The sequence below is a fragment of the Podarcis pityusensis genome (assembly GCF_964106645.2).
Source record: "Podarcis pityusensis genome assembly, chromosome: 2".
Taxonomy (NCBI): domain Eukaryota; kingdom Metazoa; phylum Chordata; class Lepidosauria; order Squamata; family Lacertidae; genus Podarcis; species Podarcis pityusensis.
The window spans coordinates 61,335,020-61,352,193 of record NC_138029.1 but is presented as its reverse complement, the minus strand read 5'-3'; the positions used below and the strand labels follow the sequence as shown (position 1 = coordinate 61,352,193).

Sequence of the window (17,174 nt, the reverse complement as noted above, 5' to 3'; positions counted from 1 at the left end):
GGTGTAGCTTACCAGCAAACTTTGGTGGTTAATTTTAACAATCAGATTTGTCAAAAATGTGACAATGCAAGGTTGAATCACCCTGCTACCAATTGACCCAAGAAGCTAAGATCACATTTGAATAATTTCACATTACTCAAGAACAGCTTCATCAGTGTAACAGTACGACATATTCATAATAACTGGTAAGGAGAAACAAAACTGGTGCTTCACTCCACATATCTGTACATCAAGAGTTTCTAATTTGCTTTGGCAAAAACCTCTGCATTGTCCTGACTGTGTCCTTGGAAGAAGAAATAGCATAGACTGTACCTAAGGGAGTCATTTTAGCAACCTCAGTGTTCCACGTAAATGGCAACCTTTACTTGGTGTAACTTTAGATCTTAGTGAAGATGACGGAATTAGACTCAGCCAGATGAAGAGAGGAGGACCTTTGCAACCCAACACCAAGATTATAATAAGGTACATACCAATCATGCTGTTGACACAAACAATAATGACGACTACCTGAATAGCTGAGATGTTTGCACAATTATGCTGTCTCCAGGACAGGGACAGATGTAATACAGGGAGGGTTAGGAAAATATTATGAAGACTTCATGAAGCACTTTGCCAGAGATATGAAAAGTAGACAGACTATTAAATCTGTTGTAGCAACTAACATTTCTTCTGGTAGATTTTGAAATAAACTCATTTGGGTGAAGGGTGGGGGTGGGAAAAGGAATATCTGAAACCCCCGGTAAAGAGGTAAGACAGGATTCATTCTAATGCATGGGTGTGTCTTGTGCTGTTAAATAAACATGGTCCATCTGTAAAGTCTTCCACTAACTATGGATATGATGAATTATGCAAACCACATTCAAAAATTTCATTGAATTGCTATTTTAACAGGATTGCCTGCATGCTGAACATCTATGGTGTACAGTGCTTTAAAATTCTATTTGGGTTCTTACATTTTGTTTTATGCACATTACCTTTACATCCCTTTCCAGGTTTGAATGGACACAGGAGTTGAATGAATAAGGATGCTTTTGGAGAAGCAATATGATAGAAGTGCTGCTTGTGGTTCAATTTTAGATGCCTCAAGGCTGAGTTAGGGAATTACAAGTAGTTCAACAGTAACATGGCTATTCCTTAATTCACCCAAAGAGACAAGTCACTTTTCTAAAATCTCCTTGTTTATTTACCAACAATGAGAGAATCTACAAGGCATTTTGATTTTTAATTAAAACACTTCATATATTACTTGGAAAGATTAGTGACACACATTTAGAAACAAAGCGACATTTTAAAGGATCCACTTTTCAAAAGATCCATGGGCTATTTAGTAACAAAAATGTTACTATCTCATGAATTTGATGTATCATGAGTGTAAAACTGAGAAGGAACAAATGCATTCATTAACAGACGGGTGGTTCACCTAAAACCAATAAAATAAAATGGGAGTTTTGCTATAGACTTTTACACAACATGAACTTAGTCCTTTGATAGTATGTCTTTCACTTTGTATGTTTGTTTAAATCGCAAAATTCAAGGCAGTTGCCTCCAGTGCATTGAGAAAACACAAAATTGAAGTCTGGCTGATGTTGCCATGTTATTTTTCATATTTTATGTAATGGTGGTATATTAGTTCCGGTCACTGATGATGCAGAATAAATATGAACTAAAAGCTGCATTTTTAAACTGAATTATCTATTTTAATTATGCATTTTTCTGTCATTTTATTTGTGGTTGACCTTATTATACTGAGTTTGGATTCCAACAAGGCTGCTAAGGTAAGAGAGTTTTATCTTTCCCCAATCAAATGTAGCCCTGAAGAAGTTCTGAATCAGCAGTAGAGGTCAGCTAAGAGACATCACAATATCCTATGGCAATCGATTCTGTAAGAGGATTTTCTTACAGAATTTGCTCATCTGGTATTTTTTTTACAGATGAACAGGAATATATAGAGCAAGGAAGTAAAAGCTTAATGTGATCATCTGAGCCAACATGATAGGTGACAAGAAGGAAGAGAATTAACATTCTCAAATGAATTTCTAAAACGTGCTAAATGCTAGTCACAAGAGACTCCTGTATATAGCATAGAGATGTAGAAAGTCCAGTAAGCATTCAATGCATGAGGTTTGTAGGTCCCAACTTTTACAAAGCCTTTTATAAATATATTTGGTAGCATTTAAGAACAGATCCAGCTTTTTAAAAAGGCTCCTCAATATTTTGCCTTTGAAGAAGAGATAGCATACAATAGAGATGCCAGCTAAAAACATGTCATTACTTGTACTGCTAATCCCATGCGAAGGCTCGTGATATTTGAGAACTAAGCACTGGCAATTTTGATAGATCAGTTGGTAGAGCATGAGATTTTTAACCTCAGGGTCATGGGTTTGAGCCCCACGTTGGGCAAAAGATTCCTGCATTGCAGGGGTTGGACTAGATGACCCTAGTGGTCCCTTCCAACACTATGTTTCTAGGTAGGAAAACTACACAACATAGAGTGTTATAAGGCTAATCTGTCACTAGAAACCACATTCCTGCAGAATGTTTGTTCCCATTCAGAGGAAATTAACCGCTGTTGGAAGACATCCAGTGACAAGGGGGCGGGGCAGGAAAATAACCATATACCAAAATGGAATTAATACAGAAACAATCGTATGTAACGCAGGGAGGATAGTTCCCCTCTCCGCCCTCAGATCTTAGTTGTTTAGTAAGGAATTATGTTTCCTAAGAAGCTATTCTTGCAGAGCCTCCTAGTGGCAAAGATTTACCTTTTGGCAGATCTGTTAAAGCCATTCAACAATAGCAAAAATCCAAGGGAATTTTTTCATGGTGGCCCCTTACTGTTTCCTGGATCATCATCATTTGCCTACTGGTGGTGTCAGACATGATGTTGCTAGTCATATTTCCACCAATACTAGCACCTGTGAAGACCTTTATGTGAAAAGCGCCTGTAGCTGCTTTCTCTTCTCCAGATTCTTGAACTGTATTGTGATGCATCCAGAGGCCCAATAAGAAGTTGGAGCTCAGAGGTAGGTACATGACTGTACTAACTCAAAACTAACTTGGTTGGGCTCTCCACATTTTTTTTAAAAAAGGGGATGCAAGATAAAATCTCTCTTGGATTTGAGATTTTTAAAAGTGGAGAGGACTAAGGGAACAAAATGGAGAATAGATGGCCTTACTTGGCACCCGGGAGAAAGGCAAGTAGACTTTCAGTATGTTTTCAGTTCAGCTAGTTGTACGCTAACAAAACAATCCAGATTAGGAAAACAGGGACAAATTTGTAAGGTATCTTCCTCATCACTGCATATTCTCAGCTAGATCTCACATACCTGGAATTAAGGACTGGAGATATCTGGCCCTAGAGGGTGTGATAGATACTTATCTGTGCCTTTCCCCTGCATGGATTCTATGGTTCTCAGGACTTCTTTTTCTTCCTTCTTTTAGTCAATTAACCATTAATGCAAGGCAATAATAGACTCTTGGATCCATGGGGCTTTTTTTGTTTGTTCTGAGACTATGGAGTTCTTAATTTGATCTCTACTCCCCCAGCTATTTTTATTTGCTCATCTGTCAGCAACCCCTTTGAAAGTAAGTGCTCCATGCTTGTTCCCTGAGCAGCTTCTCTAAAAATTAATGAAAGTCGGTGGGTTCCCCAAGGATGCAAGAAAATCCCTGGAACATGTTCTTTTGTGGGTAACTATGTAGGGGATATATGCCCACATTAAGTTATGACAGGGAGAAGAGAATGCCAAGAAATTCGTGCTAACAGGGCAGAGGGGTATTTAAAAGTCAACATCCAGTCAGAACAGCTCAGTTGCAAGCCAAATAGAGGATGATAGAAAAATTATCTTAGCATTTATTTAGTACAATTTGACTTGTGCTTTTTAAAGATGTCTGCATCCTTGAAGCTAAAATAAAGATATTTGGTTAGGAACAGTCCATTCTCTGTGTGCAATTTCTTTTCGAAAGCCACTGATTCCTTAATTGTGCTGGCTTTTTGTTTTTAATACCTGCATTTTGTTCTTTCTTACTGCCATAAAGTATTTCCAAGTTCTGTGCTCTTTATAAACATTTCAGAAATTCCACACAAACTGGCCATATTCAAAATGTCATCAGAAACAGGCTTTGCTTGGTCTCTCAGAGAATCTTCTTCTCCTTCTTCTTCTTCTTCTTCTTCTTCTTCTTCTTCTTCTTCTTCTTCTTTTTTTTTTTTTTGTGTCTCTCAGAGAATCTTTTAAGTGTTGAGGAAACTTTCACAGGGCTAAGCAACTGCTCAGAAGTACTTTGAAATCTGAAATAAATAGTTTTGGGGAAAACCCTTATTTGCTACTTTAAGAACCCATCGCCAAGTGCTAGGTCTAAATTCACCTTAGAAGTGTGTGTGGGGGGGGGGGAGAATCCCACTCCCTATTCAAACAGCACACCCTGAGTGCGCCCATCCATATAAAGGCCAACATGTAACTCAAGGAGACATTGCTAAGATTGTGGACATTGGTTATGAGCATGATTCAGTACTTTTGCTATCCTGGGATGAGGTAGTCTTTTGCTGTCCCACAAGCAGCCCTGAATTACTATTTGACACCAACATTGTGGCTCCTGCTGTTCTACAATTCTATAGTCTGAAATGACACAACACTGTGTGAATGCAGTTAATGTGCATGCTTTTAAAAAGTCTGATTAGCAGCTGGCCTGAGGCAGGAGGTGGGAGGAGAGAGAACAGAAATGGGACTGGGTGAGGAGGGAGAGTTCAACCATTCTCCTTCCATGGTCCTGATGACAGCTATTTGCATCAGAAGGCAAGCTTCCATGGGCACCAAATCATATATACTAATAGCAAAACTCATTCTCCAAGCATCAGACCTGGTATAACCATGCTCAAGAGGGAGGTATCAGCAGGCCTAAGGGAAACAAAGTTTTTGCAGAAGTACTTAAAAACCCAAGGGGGTGGGGGTGCGAATCCCAGAACAGCCCAAAGAAAACTGTATGCATTAAGAGGCCATAATGAATGTCTGCTGGGCAGTGGTGTTGGGGAAATGCAGTACAGTACTCTGGAAAAGCATGTGGCTTGCTGACATCTTGAACAGGAGAGCTGTTCAATGAAACGTTTTAGTGCAGGTTCCACCTGAATGTTCTAGTTTCTGTTCTACAGATCCGGCAGCTGCTACTCCTAGCACTTGTGGATAACCCTGTCAAGTAACAAACTTAGTCAATTTGTGCAAGAGGAAATATAATATTCTCAGCAGGACACAGGTACATTCTTGGGGGTGTCGCTCAGTGGTGGAAGACATGATTTGCATGCAAGAATTCCCAGGTTTGGCCCCTGCCTTCACCAGGAAGGACTGGGATAAACTCCCTGTCTGAAACGCTGGAGAGCTGCTGCTAGTCAGTGTGGGCATACAGAGCTAGATGGGCCAATGGTCTAATTTGGAATACCGGCATCTTCCTATGATCCAACCTGAGCCACAAATCAAAACATTTTTGTTCCAACAACAAAATTGTTTTTGGTGAGGGACTGAAGGTCTAGTAATCTTATCACCTGACCTAGTAGCTGCTGCTCTGAGCCATTTATTCTCCAGTACAAAAGCCTTATTGCAACCCACTGGTAGGCTCTACCTCCCTACTTGGTAATCACCAATCCCTGTCATATACAATTTGGTAAACCAATTCATACAATGGCTGTACAAATCAAACTTCAGCCCTTATATTGCAAAAGCTTCAGCTACATTTCCCCCCCACCGTTAGATTAGCTCACCAAGAGCAAGGATTTACAAGAGTTACAACACAAGCCATGTAGGGCTTTCTAATGGAATGTCAGCTTTAACTGCACCCAGAAGCAGGTAGGAAGCCAGAGTCTCTTCTTTTTGCAGAAATTGAGTAATATGGATATGGTCCTAACAGCAAACACTTGCTAAACTGGAGCAAGCCGCACCTGCTGTGGCTTCTAAGAAGTCTTCAAGAGTGGCACTGCACACAACACATTGCAGTAATACTATCCACCTTTTCACAGATCTGTGAAAATGGGTGAATGTGAAGCAAACACTTGTAATCATTCTACAAAGTGCAACAGGGAGCACTTTCGGCCACTGATGCATACAGAGATATGTTTTTCAGCATCTTGTAACAGACTATTTTTTAAGGTTGTAATCGCAGAGTCCTTTGTTAATACAGTGCTCCTATTGCAGATTGTATGAGAGCACAGGTCATTGTTTCCTACCTTAGCTGACTGGCTTGGAAGGGCTAGCACACTTTTGAACAGGAAATTGTCTACAAATAATGTTTTGCTGTGCACTTGGTGAAATTCACTGCCATAATGTGCTCTCATGACAAATGGTTTATCTCACTTCTCATTAAATAAGTCCAAAACCTAATTTCTCAGACACTTAGACAACTTATTCAACTGTCCTCAAATGGAAAACATTGCAACTTGAGAAAACAAGGATTTATCACAGGTCAACTTAAAGCCACTAAAATGGAAGAATAATGCCAAACCCATGCACTTTAAAGCAGAGACAATCTAATAATTCAAAGAGAATATAAAATACACCAAACACTGCAAATTTAGAGGATGCAGTGCTGAATTTAGATGTATTCTTCACAAGCACATATTTCAAAAAAAGCTAATAAAATCGGAATTGATCAATCATCCCATGTGGCCCAAAGAATGAAGGATAGGCACCAGTAAGAACCATAATAAATAGATTGGAGTATATAATGGACAGTGTGCTGCAGCATATGGAGGGCTACATTGAACCAATGTTTACCCTGTGGATGCAAGCTTTCTGTGGGCATCATTACTCAGCTAAGAGGTTGAAATATTCAGAATCAAAGATAAACAAATGGCTGCCCAATTAAAATGAAGGTGAGTGTGATCTATGTATTTGTTCTTCATACTGATTCCTGAAAGTAAGAGTCCAGAACCGATATGGCATTTGCAAGAGAACAACAATGAACCATGACTATCCTGTTGTTGTATAGGTTGGGCTTGTACATCAGCTGCTGTCTTCCTCCCACTATCTTCCCCCAAAACAACAACAACAACAACACACCTCTGAATTTTTATACACTGTCTTTCTGGCCACTAAATCCACAGTAAAATATACTATCTTTTATAAAAGCAAATTGCATGTTTACACTTTGCCTTTTGCAGAGTGCTGCTTCTTTGCAAGTTCTTTCCTAGAGGAGTGCAACAGTGCCTCAAAATATACCACAAACATAATCAGGTGTTTTGATAGCAAGTGGATGCGGATTTTTTGGATTAACGGAATAGCAGAGGTCTGTGTTCCTGCCAGACAATCTATCCATTAGCGCTAGGAAGCCCAGGCCATGGATCCGGCCTGTCTGAGGGATGTATAGCAGAATCCACTCTTGGAAACTTGATCTGATTAACTTCTAATTTTAACTATGTGTGTAGCATTTAATATAGAAGCAGCTGATGGTGCATAAATCTACTGGCCTGTCAAGCAGCTGAAGTGCAGGGCTAAAGCAGAGGTCTTTCTTCCAGCTGAAAGCAAAAGCCTGGAAGCTGTGCTTTGGTTTTTTAACGTGCTGCCATTGCACCTGAAAAACAAACAAAGAGCAACGCAACCTCCTTATTACAAAACACAAAAGGTGTATAACACCCCAAAGCACTGTCAGGGCTTAGCATTGTAATCACAAAGTTGTGATCAGATTTTTATTTTTTTTGCCCGATGGTTAAATGACATGCTGTTTTTACATACCTGTTTGTGTTTGTATAAGCAGTAAAAACAAATACAAAAAAATTCTGGTCATACAATCTTCCAGAAAAGACTACTGTTCAAACCTGAGTGTCCCTGCTGAGACTCATCAATCTCCTTGGAAAATGTTGCATGCAAATCGCACCGCAAAAGTTTTCAAAGGGTGGCCTTCCATGAGCGGAGGCTAAGCCGTTGGTAGACCCTTGAGCTACTGGGTGTCACACTAATCACTTAGGGATAAATTGAGGAAGTGATCTCAGGGTATGCTCAGATTTCTGTCTTTTTGTCAGCTGACTCAAGATTACTAGGTAGAACAGCAGGGCCTGAACTGTCACTGCCAGAAAGTGATTGTTGAGCTAATTCATATACTAACCTCTGGGTAACAAGGTTTGTAAACAAATTGCATGACATCAGCATATGCATGTGTAACACCAGTAGCTAAGGAAATTTCAAGGCAGTCTCTATTTTAAGAGGAACAGAAATGACTTAAATGTAGATAAGTATGTCACACCATTCTGCATTTATTTGCTTCCTCCAGGAAATAGAGAAAGCATATCGAGTCATTTAATTGAGCCTGAATTCCTGCTTTAAAAAAACCTGTTTATCTGAACATGAAATTGAACATTGTTTTCACAGCACTACTGTGCACAACTACCAGTGACACCTCAATACATTAGCATTTAATATTAAACATATCTAATTCTTGGACAAGAATGTGTCTAGGAACCTATAATACAACAAGAAGACAGTTAAAGCTAAGTTTAGAACTGACTAGCACACAAAGCAAAAGTTGGAAACAGTTCAGAGAGCTTTACAGTGTTATCCTTAACTCAGAAGTTAAGTCCCTCCTTGGCTAAGTGTCTAGGATTGCAGCCTTAATTTGTGTTATTCTTCCAGAGCACTAGCCCACCCAAGTAGAAAGCCTGGGAGTCAACACAAAATTTAAAGGTCAGTTCCATCCATTGCTTTTTTTCTAGAAAAATAGGTGCTGGTACCCACCATGAAATTGTTCAAGGAACTGCCACACTTTTTAACAACAGTAAAAAGAGGTGCCAGTACTGTGTACACTTGAGTACCCCCCTTAAAAAAATAGCACTGGTTACATCAGCAATTTAAATACTGGTGTTAATATGGTTCCCTCAACTGAAGACCATGGCAGAAGAAGAAAGAATTCAACCTCTGGATGAGGCCTTTCCAGTGTCACGAGGCTTTTTGCAACCTGGAATACCTCTGCTGTCTGAAAATAAAGTTGTCTTTGTCACTGCCAATCACCAGTCACCCTAAGCAGAACTTCCCAAGAGCCTAACTCACCCAAAGACTCAGTTCATGAGACAGCTTCCAAAAAACCCCACATAACCCAACTACACACACATTTGTACAGTAAACGTACACATGCAGGAAGCCTCACCCTGCTTCCTTTCCATGCCAGCTGACACGGTTTAACCAACCTATGTGGGTGATGTGTCCATACACTACCAAAAATAGGGTGCTTCCCAAACCATGCAGAAATGTTTTTTTTCACAACAGCCAGGCCACAGTGACAACTTATTCATTAGGTCTAAATCTTCAGAAATGGAGTCCTATTACAAAGTCCTGTTACAGACTGAAGGACCCCGATGATGCCATTGTGCACGACCTCAAATGCATTCTGAGGAAATGAGATATGACTGTCGTTAAGCGGCAGCTGCTGATGACAAAAGTACTGGGAGGTGTGTGCAGTCACTTCATAGACTGCTAGATATGTACCTGCATTCAAAACATGCCTCAGTCAAAGTCTTGGGCTCAGAGGCTTTGGAAAAGCCATTGTTCCTCTGCCTTTGTTTTCTGACATATGTTCCATTACAGCAGCCTCTTCCTTAATAATGGAATTGTTGCAAGACAGCCATCAATCATAATCAAAAAGTCACACTTCTAACGAAGTGAGGTTGACTCATATACCAGCTGACTAGGAAGCAAGTCCCAGTAACTCAATGGAGCTTACTCTCATGGTCATTATGTATAGGATGACTCTGTAAGACTCACCATGTTCTCATTGTAAAACCAACAAAGTTATAATTATAGCTCTTTATAAGCATAAATACCTAAAAGAAATCATAGCGGTAGTAAATATAATGTGTATATATACGTGTACACACACACACACACATTATATTTGCTATTGCTATACTTTATATATGATAAAATATATAAACAAATATATAACTATAAACTTTCTTGAAGCTGTATAACTAGAAACACATTGCAAAGCCACTTTTTTAAAGCAAATAAAATAGCAACCAGTTTGCACACTGAAGCATTTAAACTTACCAAAAAAAATTCATTTCTTCAATGCTTCTCAAAAAAAACCAACCCTCTAGGGCAGCTGGATAACTCCAAGATACACACATAAATATATACACTCAGGCTCAGCGCAGCTGTAAGCTAAAGGCTCATCAAAGAATTAAAGTGAAAGCAAACCTACCAGATTAACCCTTACAATGCTGGAATTAAACTACAAATAAAAAAATATTCATCAGCAATCAGTATTAACAAGTAAGAATGTATGTAGGTATGTATGTATAAATAAGATTTATAACCCACACTTCACCATGAGGTCGATCCCAGGGTTGATTACAATAAACAGAAAAAATACAGTTTTAGAACAAATAAAAATCACTGCAATTAAAAAACCCCATAAACCATTCCAAAATGGGACAGAGAGATATCACACTTATGTGATCTGCACGAGAGCAGAAGAATCAACATTTTCACTTGAACTAATCAGAGCAACAAATTGCAGTCTTAGTATCTTCTGTGCTTCTTTCCACAGCAATAAATGGCCCCTGAGTGTGCATTGAGCCTTTCAACTTCCACCAAAATAATAATAATAATAATAATAATAATAATAATAATAATAATCAGCTGATTTATATTGTAGATCGGGGTGGCTAACATTTCTCGGCTTGAGAGCCGCATTGATGGTCAGCCACCCCTCCAATGGCTGCATGCCAGCAGTGAGTGTGGCCAATGCATGTACATATGCATAGACATAAATGCACACTCCATTTGCAGACCATATACACCTACGCTCACCATACATGCACATTCACCACATAAATAGTGCACGCGCACACAACAGACTTTCAGGCACAAAGCACTCTCTCCCTCTCTTTCACTGCTCTCTCTCACACACTCATACATACACTTTCTCACACAAATGCCCATGCTATTGCAGGCACATAAAACAAAACACACCATTGGCATTTCCACAGCCTCCCAACCAATCCAGCTCTGGTAGTTGATGGAAATAATGCCTTTTGCTTTACACAGGTAATTATGTGCAAAATAAAAGGCAGCCCTTCTCCCCACCCTAACTTTCCAGCGCCAGATTTAGGTATAGCTGTCAACTTTCAGATTTGAAAAAAGGGATCAGCAGCTTCGAAAATAAGGGATCAGCAGCCTCACCTGTCCTGGGGACAGTCTATGGGATATCTAACAATCCGAGATAGCAGCGGGAAGCAGCGGGAAACGGCACTGGAATAAGGGAATTTCCCACAAAAAAAGGGAAGGTTGACAGCTATAGATTTAGGGTGGTACAAATGGCTCCCCCCCCCCCAGGGCACTGAGCCAAGGGAGTGCAAAATACAGTGGTACCTCTGGTTACGAACTTAATTCGTTCTGGAGGTCCGTTCTTAACCTGAAACCGTTCTTAACCTGAGGTACCACTTTAGCTAATGGGGCCTCCCGCTGCCGCCACACGATTTCTGTTCTCATCCTGAGGTAAAGTTCTTAACCTGAGGTACTACTTCCGGGTTAGTGGAGTCTGTAACCCGAGGTGTTTGTAACCTGAGGTACCACTGTAGTACAATTGAGTGCATGTGCAGAATGGAAGGTGAGAGGGAGACGGCTCTTTAACAAATAGTTCCAAAAGGATTTGCTGTGAAAATAATAAATGGGCGGGAGGGGGCCCCAAATTTCATCCTCACTCTGGGCACCGTACTACCAAAGTCCACCCCTGCCGATACTTGACTGAGGTTGGGTGTAGACATTGCTTTTTAAAGAGCTTTATGTCCCATTTTAACATGGTGGTAATGTTCAGCTAGTGCTCAGATCAAAGATGTGTGCAGAGCAAAGCTTAGGTCCCAAGCACAGAACAGCTAAAAGCTCCCAGAATTCTTTATCCCTGGTATTGACCTGCAGGACAGGAATGGTAAACATGTAACCCTCAATATATTGCTGGACTCCAATTCCAACCAGCCCCAACCAGCATGGCCAGTGGTCAGGAATCATGGGAGCTGTAGTCCAACAACATCTGGAGGGCCACAGGTTCTTCACGCCTGCTGTAGAGTATAATAATAATAATAATAATAATAATAATAATAATTAGAATTGAAGGGTTGGAAGGCACCACAAGGGTCATTTAGCTCAATGGTAAAGACAGTTAACACATGTGTGGACAGGTAACGGAGTACCTTACCTGCATTTGTTTTTGTTAAACAGTTCATATTTCTATCCAGAGTTGGGATGCAATAAAAGTAAAAATAACTTGCTCTGAAAAAAGATGTGCAATATAATATCCCTGGGATAGCTCAGTCAGTAGAGCATGAGACTCTTAATCTCAGGATCATGGGTTCGAGCCTCATGTTGGGCAAAAAGATCCTGCATTGAGGGGTTGGACTAGATGACCCTCGTGGTCCCTTCCAATGCTACAATTCGATGATGATGATGATGATGATGAGGGTGATGGTTTTTATTATTTATGCTACGTAATGCCAAAATAGGCTTCTAGTATAAAAAAAACCTGTTACATTTTCGATAGATTCAGTAAAAAGTAAAAGTTACTGACACTACTTTCAGTGGTGTTAAGTAGAGTGCATAGAACCTCCTCTGAACATTACTGATGTTGTGGGTTTTACACACCCACACATACTCCTCTCACTAAGGAATTCAGCATCACTCCTTGTCATCTTTGTCTAGAAAGACTGACGCAAAGGAATAAAGAAAAGTAGCGTAGATTGATACCCTTTTCCTTCTGCCCTTAGCAACTGCAGTCCAGCCCCTTTTAGACATAGAATTAATATATTCCAAGACAGATGGCATGGCTTCCATCCAGGCCCAAGTCACAGCATCTCTCTTTTTAAAAAGAAAGCATTTCCCCCACCATATCCCTTGCCAGCATTCTGAGAACAGTGTGAAAACTTCCCAGAGACTTTTCAAGCTTATAGCCACTCTCTCATCCTGCCAGATTCCTGTGACACACATAATCTTTAATCCATATGTGGATACACTGTCCCTGTGCTTCCCCCCCCAAAAAAAATGTTTAGGGACACATTCATTTTCCTACTCATAATTGAAATACTGTCCCTCAATGAGGCCAAACTTAGATTCACAAAATGTTTAGGGGTATGCGTCCCCCTGCGTCCCCCCAGAAAAAAAGTACTGCACTGTCCCTACCAAACTGTACCCTCTCACTTTCATGACTGGTTGTTTTCCTGTCTTGCATTCAGTGGGCTACCCTAATCTACGACACCCCGTCACTCCACTCATCTGCCCTATTCAAACACCACCAGTTTATGACTTCCTAAATTACCACGGCGGGCTAAATTACATGCTTCCCAGCCGGTGTGCAAATCATCAGTAACTTTACACCAACATTTGTCACTACTGGGTATGACCCGCATATGTCAAGTGTGAGCTGCAGCTGCTTGTTTGGGGGTGCCGTTGCCTCTTGAATAATTTCTTATGCCTGAAGAGCTTAGAAGAATGTGTGCTTCCCTTCGAAGACCCATCCTCTTTCCTGGGCAGTAATTGAAGTCAACAGGATTCACTCAGATCCTGTGGCAGGGTAGTCTGATACAAGGAATTTCAACTATTATTCACCTCTTGGCATCATAATTACACAGTGAACTTTTGACATGGGCTTGAATGCAAGGATGGCAAGGGGGTGGCGGGGGGGGGACACAACTATTCAAACAATTTCAAACTTTTCACAGGGTAAGAAAAAGAAGCAAAGCAGCTGGCCTAGAGTCTGGATACTTGAGGTTCTACCCCATCCCCTCCTCTTCTTGATTGCCTTGGCTTCTCTTCACGAGAAGATTACCTATCAACAACATCTTTTGGAAATATAACCCATTTAAAGAATGTTAACCAACTGCAAGGGGTTGATAAATATTAAATGTTAAAATATTAAAAATGTAAAATGTATAAAAATGTATATCTTCCTTCTGGAGGGTCTCTGTGTGTATTGCCACTGGGCAGGGGGATTGCATGGATACGTGTGTAAATACCTGCACAATGAACTCATCTACCGGCTTCAATTGAAGTCGGAAGGTCATGGGTCTTCACTAAGAGTCTGCCGCAGCCCTGCTCAGCTTCTCTATGGGCACAGCAATCCTCTACTCACATTCCTTTGGGTCTGGAGTTACGCTGTCACTACACTTGTGGATGGTCACCGTATCCACTGTGTGCTCAGCCCAGGTGGGAAAATGAAAAACAGAAAATACAGAAAATGTTATGTCCCCAGCATCCCTGGAGACACTGTTGCAGCCCACCAATCAGTGGTTGGACCAGCAATGAAGCCCACATGCCACATGGACATGGAAGCAGCCAATCCATGAAGACTGAGGTGGAGTCCCATGTGGCTCTAATATGCAAGAAATGCACAGAAGCAAGTAAAGGCAGTGGCCAATGCTAAAGCTCCATTCTAATAATGCACAAACACATCTGATCATGGAATCATTGGTTCAGATCCACACTAGGACATTTCCCCTCCTATTATCATCATATATTTTTTACTGAAATGGGTTGCCTACTGGTACGGTTGGAGGGACACAATTTAATACCTGCATGCTCCCGGGATCACTGGCCCAAAGTCCCCCAATGAGAGGACTTCCAGTGCTGCCAACAGCAGATCCCACGATAGCGGATGCCAGCCGTGCAGTTAATTAAGGATAATCTGGGAGTAATTATCCTTACAACTTTCACTTACGGATCGTTCGATAACTACCTCTTGTTCCGATGGAAAGCGGAGGCTACAGAGTGCATAGCACTGTACATATTGGAAACTCCCCAATGCGGTCGCCATGAGCGGAGGTACTTCTGTTTCTTTTAAGAAGGATCTGAATTTGGACTTAAGAAACAGACATGTTCTGGATGCAGGAGAAAGATAACCTGCTAAATGAATCAGCCACTGAGTGCCAAGGTTTTGATCTGGAGAGGACTCTCATCGTAATTGGAATGCTACATAAGGGAAAAGGAGCCTTTTTCTCTTTTCACATTATATTTACATTATATTTGCTGTGCTATGAGTTGGCAAGTCTTCACTGAATGAATTACAATTATATATGGGATTCATATATGGGATATACAATTATATATGGGATTCAACAAGAACTTATAAGTTTCTTTATGGAATGCTTTAAAGAATAAAAAGGTAAAGGACCCCTGACAGAAGTCCAATCACGAACAACTCTGGGGTTGCGGCGCTCATCTCGCTTTACTGGCCGAGGGAGCTGACGTTTGTCCGCAGACAGTTTTTCCAGCATTTGACATCCACCCCACAGCGTATGGGGTTGATAAACTGGTGCTGGTATGCTATATTTCTCATGTTGCTTCTTCAGGAAATCCTCCCAGCTCACTGAATGATCCAACAGCCATGCTTTCTATCAGCCTCTCAAATAATTTGCTGCTTTATATACATTCCCAGGTGATGCTAAAGTTCAAGGATTCTCATCTATCTAATGTATTTCCTGTTGTCATTTAAACTAATGTCACTCCAAGATGTGTATGAGTGCTTACTGCTAATCTGAGGAGTCTTGGGACATGTTTGGATACTTGCCAGTCCACAGAAATGCTGCCTGGTTATTCAGCTATAATATCCATCAACATGGTGCACTTAAATGTTTTCCTTCAGTTCTCAGTCCCATAACCATCTTTGCAAAATACACTGGAAAATAGCAACACTTTCTTTCCAATATTTACAACATGAGAAATATCCTTCCTCTGCTTGCTTCCATGCTCTCAATCCATTTCTATTCACACTAGTGAGAATTAGTTTTCGGGCAGATTTGCTTTGACAAATTTTACCTCTCATGCTTTGGTGTTTCCAGTTTGATGCATAATGTTTACTGGTCCTTGAGGCTGCTTCTGGACATCCAAGGCTTGGCCCTGAGACTGTGAAACAAACCTGTCCCCTTACCTTCCAGGTTCCAGAAGAGGTAAGAGAGGGACAGAGTAAGCTGTGGACCAAGACTAACAGCTAGGGATGGGGGAACAATTTGATTCAATCAGCATTTAAAGGTAAAATTTACCTTTCCAAAGCACTAGGTGAACCAAAACACAGTCATCCTTTGAAACCTGAAATTCAATGAATTTTACAGTGCAGTTCTCCAGCCAAATAATGCATACAAAATGCATGTCCTGGGGTAGGATGTGCATAAAAATATATTTATTAGTGAAAATAACATACACAATGCATAATAATAGAGGGGGGAATTGTTCTGTTTAGGTTGAAGTGTAACATGTATCTCAGTAAACATGTACCACACCAAAATGCTGGTGAATTTTCATGAGGACTTAAAAAACATAAATCACAAACTGATTTGGAAATGTAGAGAACTGAACTTAAGACTGAAAGAAATTATGGCAACCCTATTGTTTACTGATCCAAGCCAGTAAGCCTAAATCTGCTGAACAGGTTGTATGACATTTCTGACCTGTCCAGGCACCTTTTGATACCTGAACACAATGACCTTGGGCATGATCTTGCCAGATGTATGCATGCTCATGTTATATACATTTTTAAATTTATCCATTGGAACCAATGAGCCCACATTGCTTTCTCATGACTGTCTCTGATTACTTATGTGAAGACCATATGTGAAGTTTTTAAAAAGAAAATCGTAGAATTGCCCCCACTTGTGGTGTCTCCTGTCACTTTGTGTGAAAATCATTACTGGGTGGGGGGGCGGGAATACCTTGTCATTATTTGCACCTGGTTTGGATTATTCCACAGGACTTCCCTTTAGATCTCCGGTTGTTGTATATTGTAACATGCTCCCATTTACTTAGTGCACTGAAATCCCTTGCATTTTTAATCCTTAGTGACATGATGAAAGCTGCTGGATGCATAAAGATTTTGGAAATCTCCCTGTATTCTTTCCAAACAAGTTCACTGATGGAATCCTTAAATTTTAGGAGCCTCAATCAAGATGGGTGGAAGGCCACTGGAAAGGCTAAAGGTTTGTGCACTGGCCTCCTGCTTCCAAATTTGCTCTACCTGCTGCTCTGCTGATTGTATGGAGTCATTAATTACCATACAGCTAACTAGCAAGATCTGTATTTTATTCCCCTCACTGAAACAAATGGAAGTTTATTGAAATACAAATGTTGGGAATTAATGCAACTGAAGATAGCATTCACTGATATACCTCAGCATTGAGCCTGTTTCCCCCTCTATGATTCGTATCTTAATTCAATCAAATA

The 17,174-nt window shown here is 40.5% G+C and overlaps 1 protein-coding gene and 1 long non-coding RNA gene across 19 annotated transcripts in view; one reads left to right on the top strand and one right to left on the bottom strand.

Annotated features, from left to right (window-relative positions):
• The window catches only part of MYOT (myotilin), a 53,373-nt gene that overhangs the window by 34,586 nt on the left and 1,613 nt on the right, over positions 1-17,174 (bottom strand). For 5 of the 17 annotated variants that reach the window (XM_080996281.1, XM_080996292.1, XM_080996301.1 and 2 more), the window contains exon 2: positions 16,001-16,109. In XM_080996281.1, the coding sequence (XP_080852407.1) occupies positions 16,001-16,109 (109 nt within the window). Of the gene's footprint in view, positions 1-7,128; positions 7,190-7,450; positions 7,555-7,715; positions 7,950-13,978; positions 14,011-15,776; positions 15,929-16,000; positions 16,110-17,174 lie in introns of those variants that run through there. The other 12 variants (XM_080996299.1, XM_080996289.1, XM_080996285.1 and 9 more) reach the window with 11 other exon arrangements.
• Positions 508-13,965, top strand: LOC308471978. Of its 2 annotated transcripts, none has more exons than XR_013983217.1 (3): positions 508-3,023; positions 5,133-6,856; positions 13,685-13,965. It is a non-coding gene; the product is annotated as an uncharacterized lncRNA (long non-coding RNA). The 2 variants fall into 2 exon arrangements; XR_013983218.1 differs by lacking the exon at positions 13,685-13,965 and having other exon boundaries at positions 5,147-5,247; positions 6,005-7,121.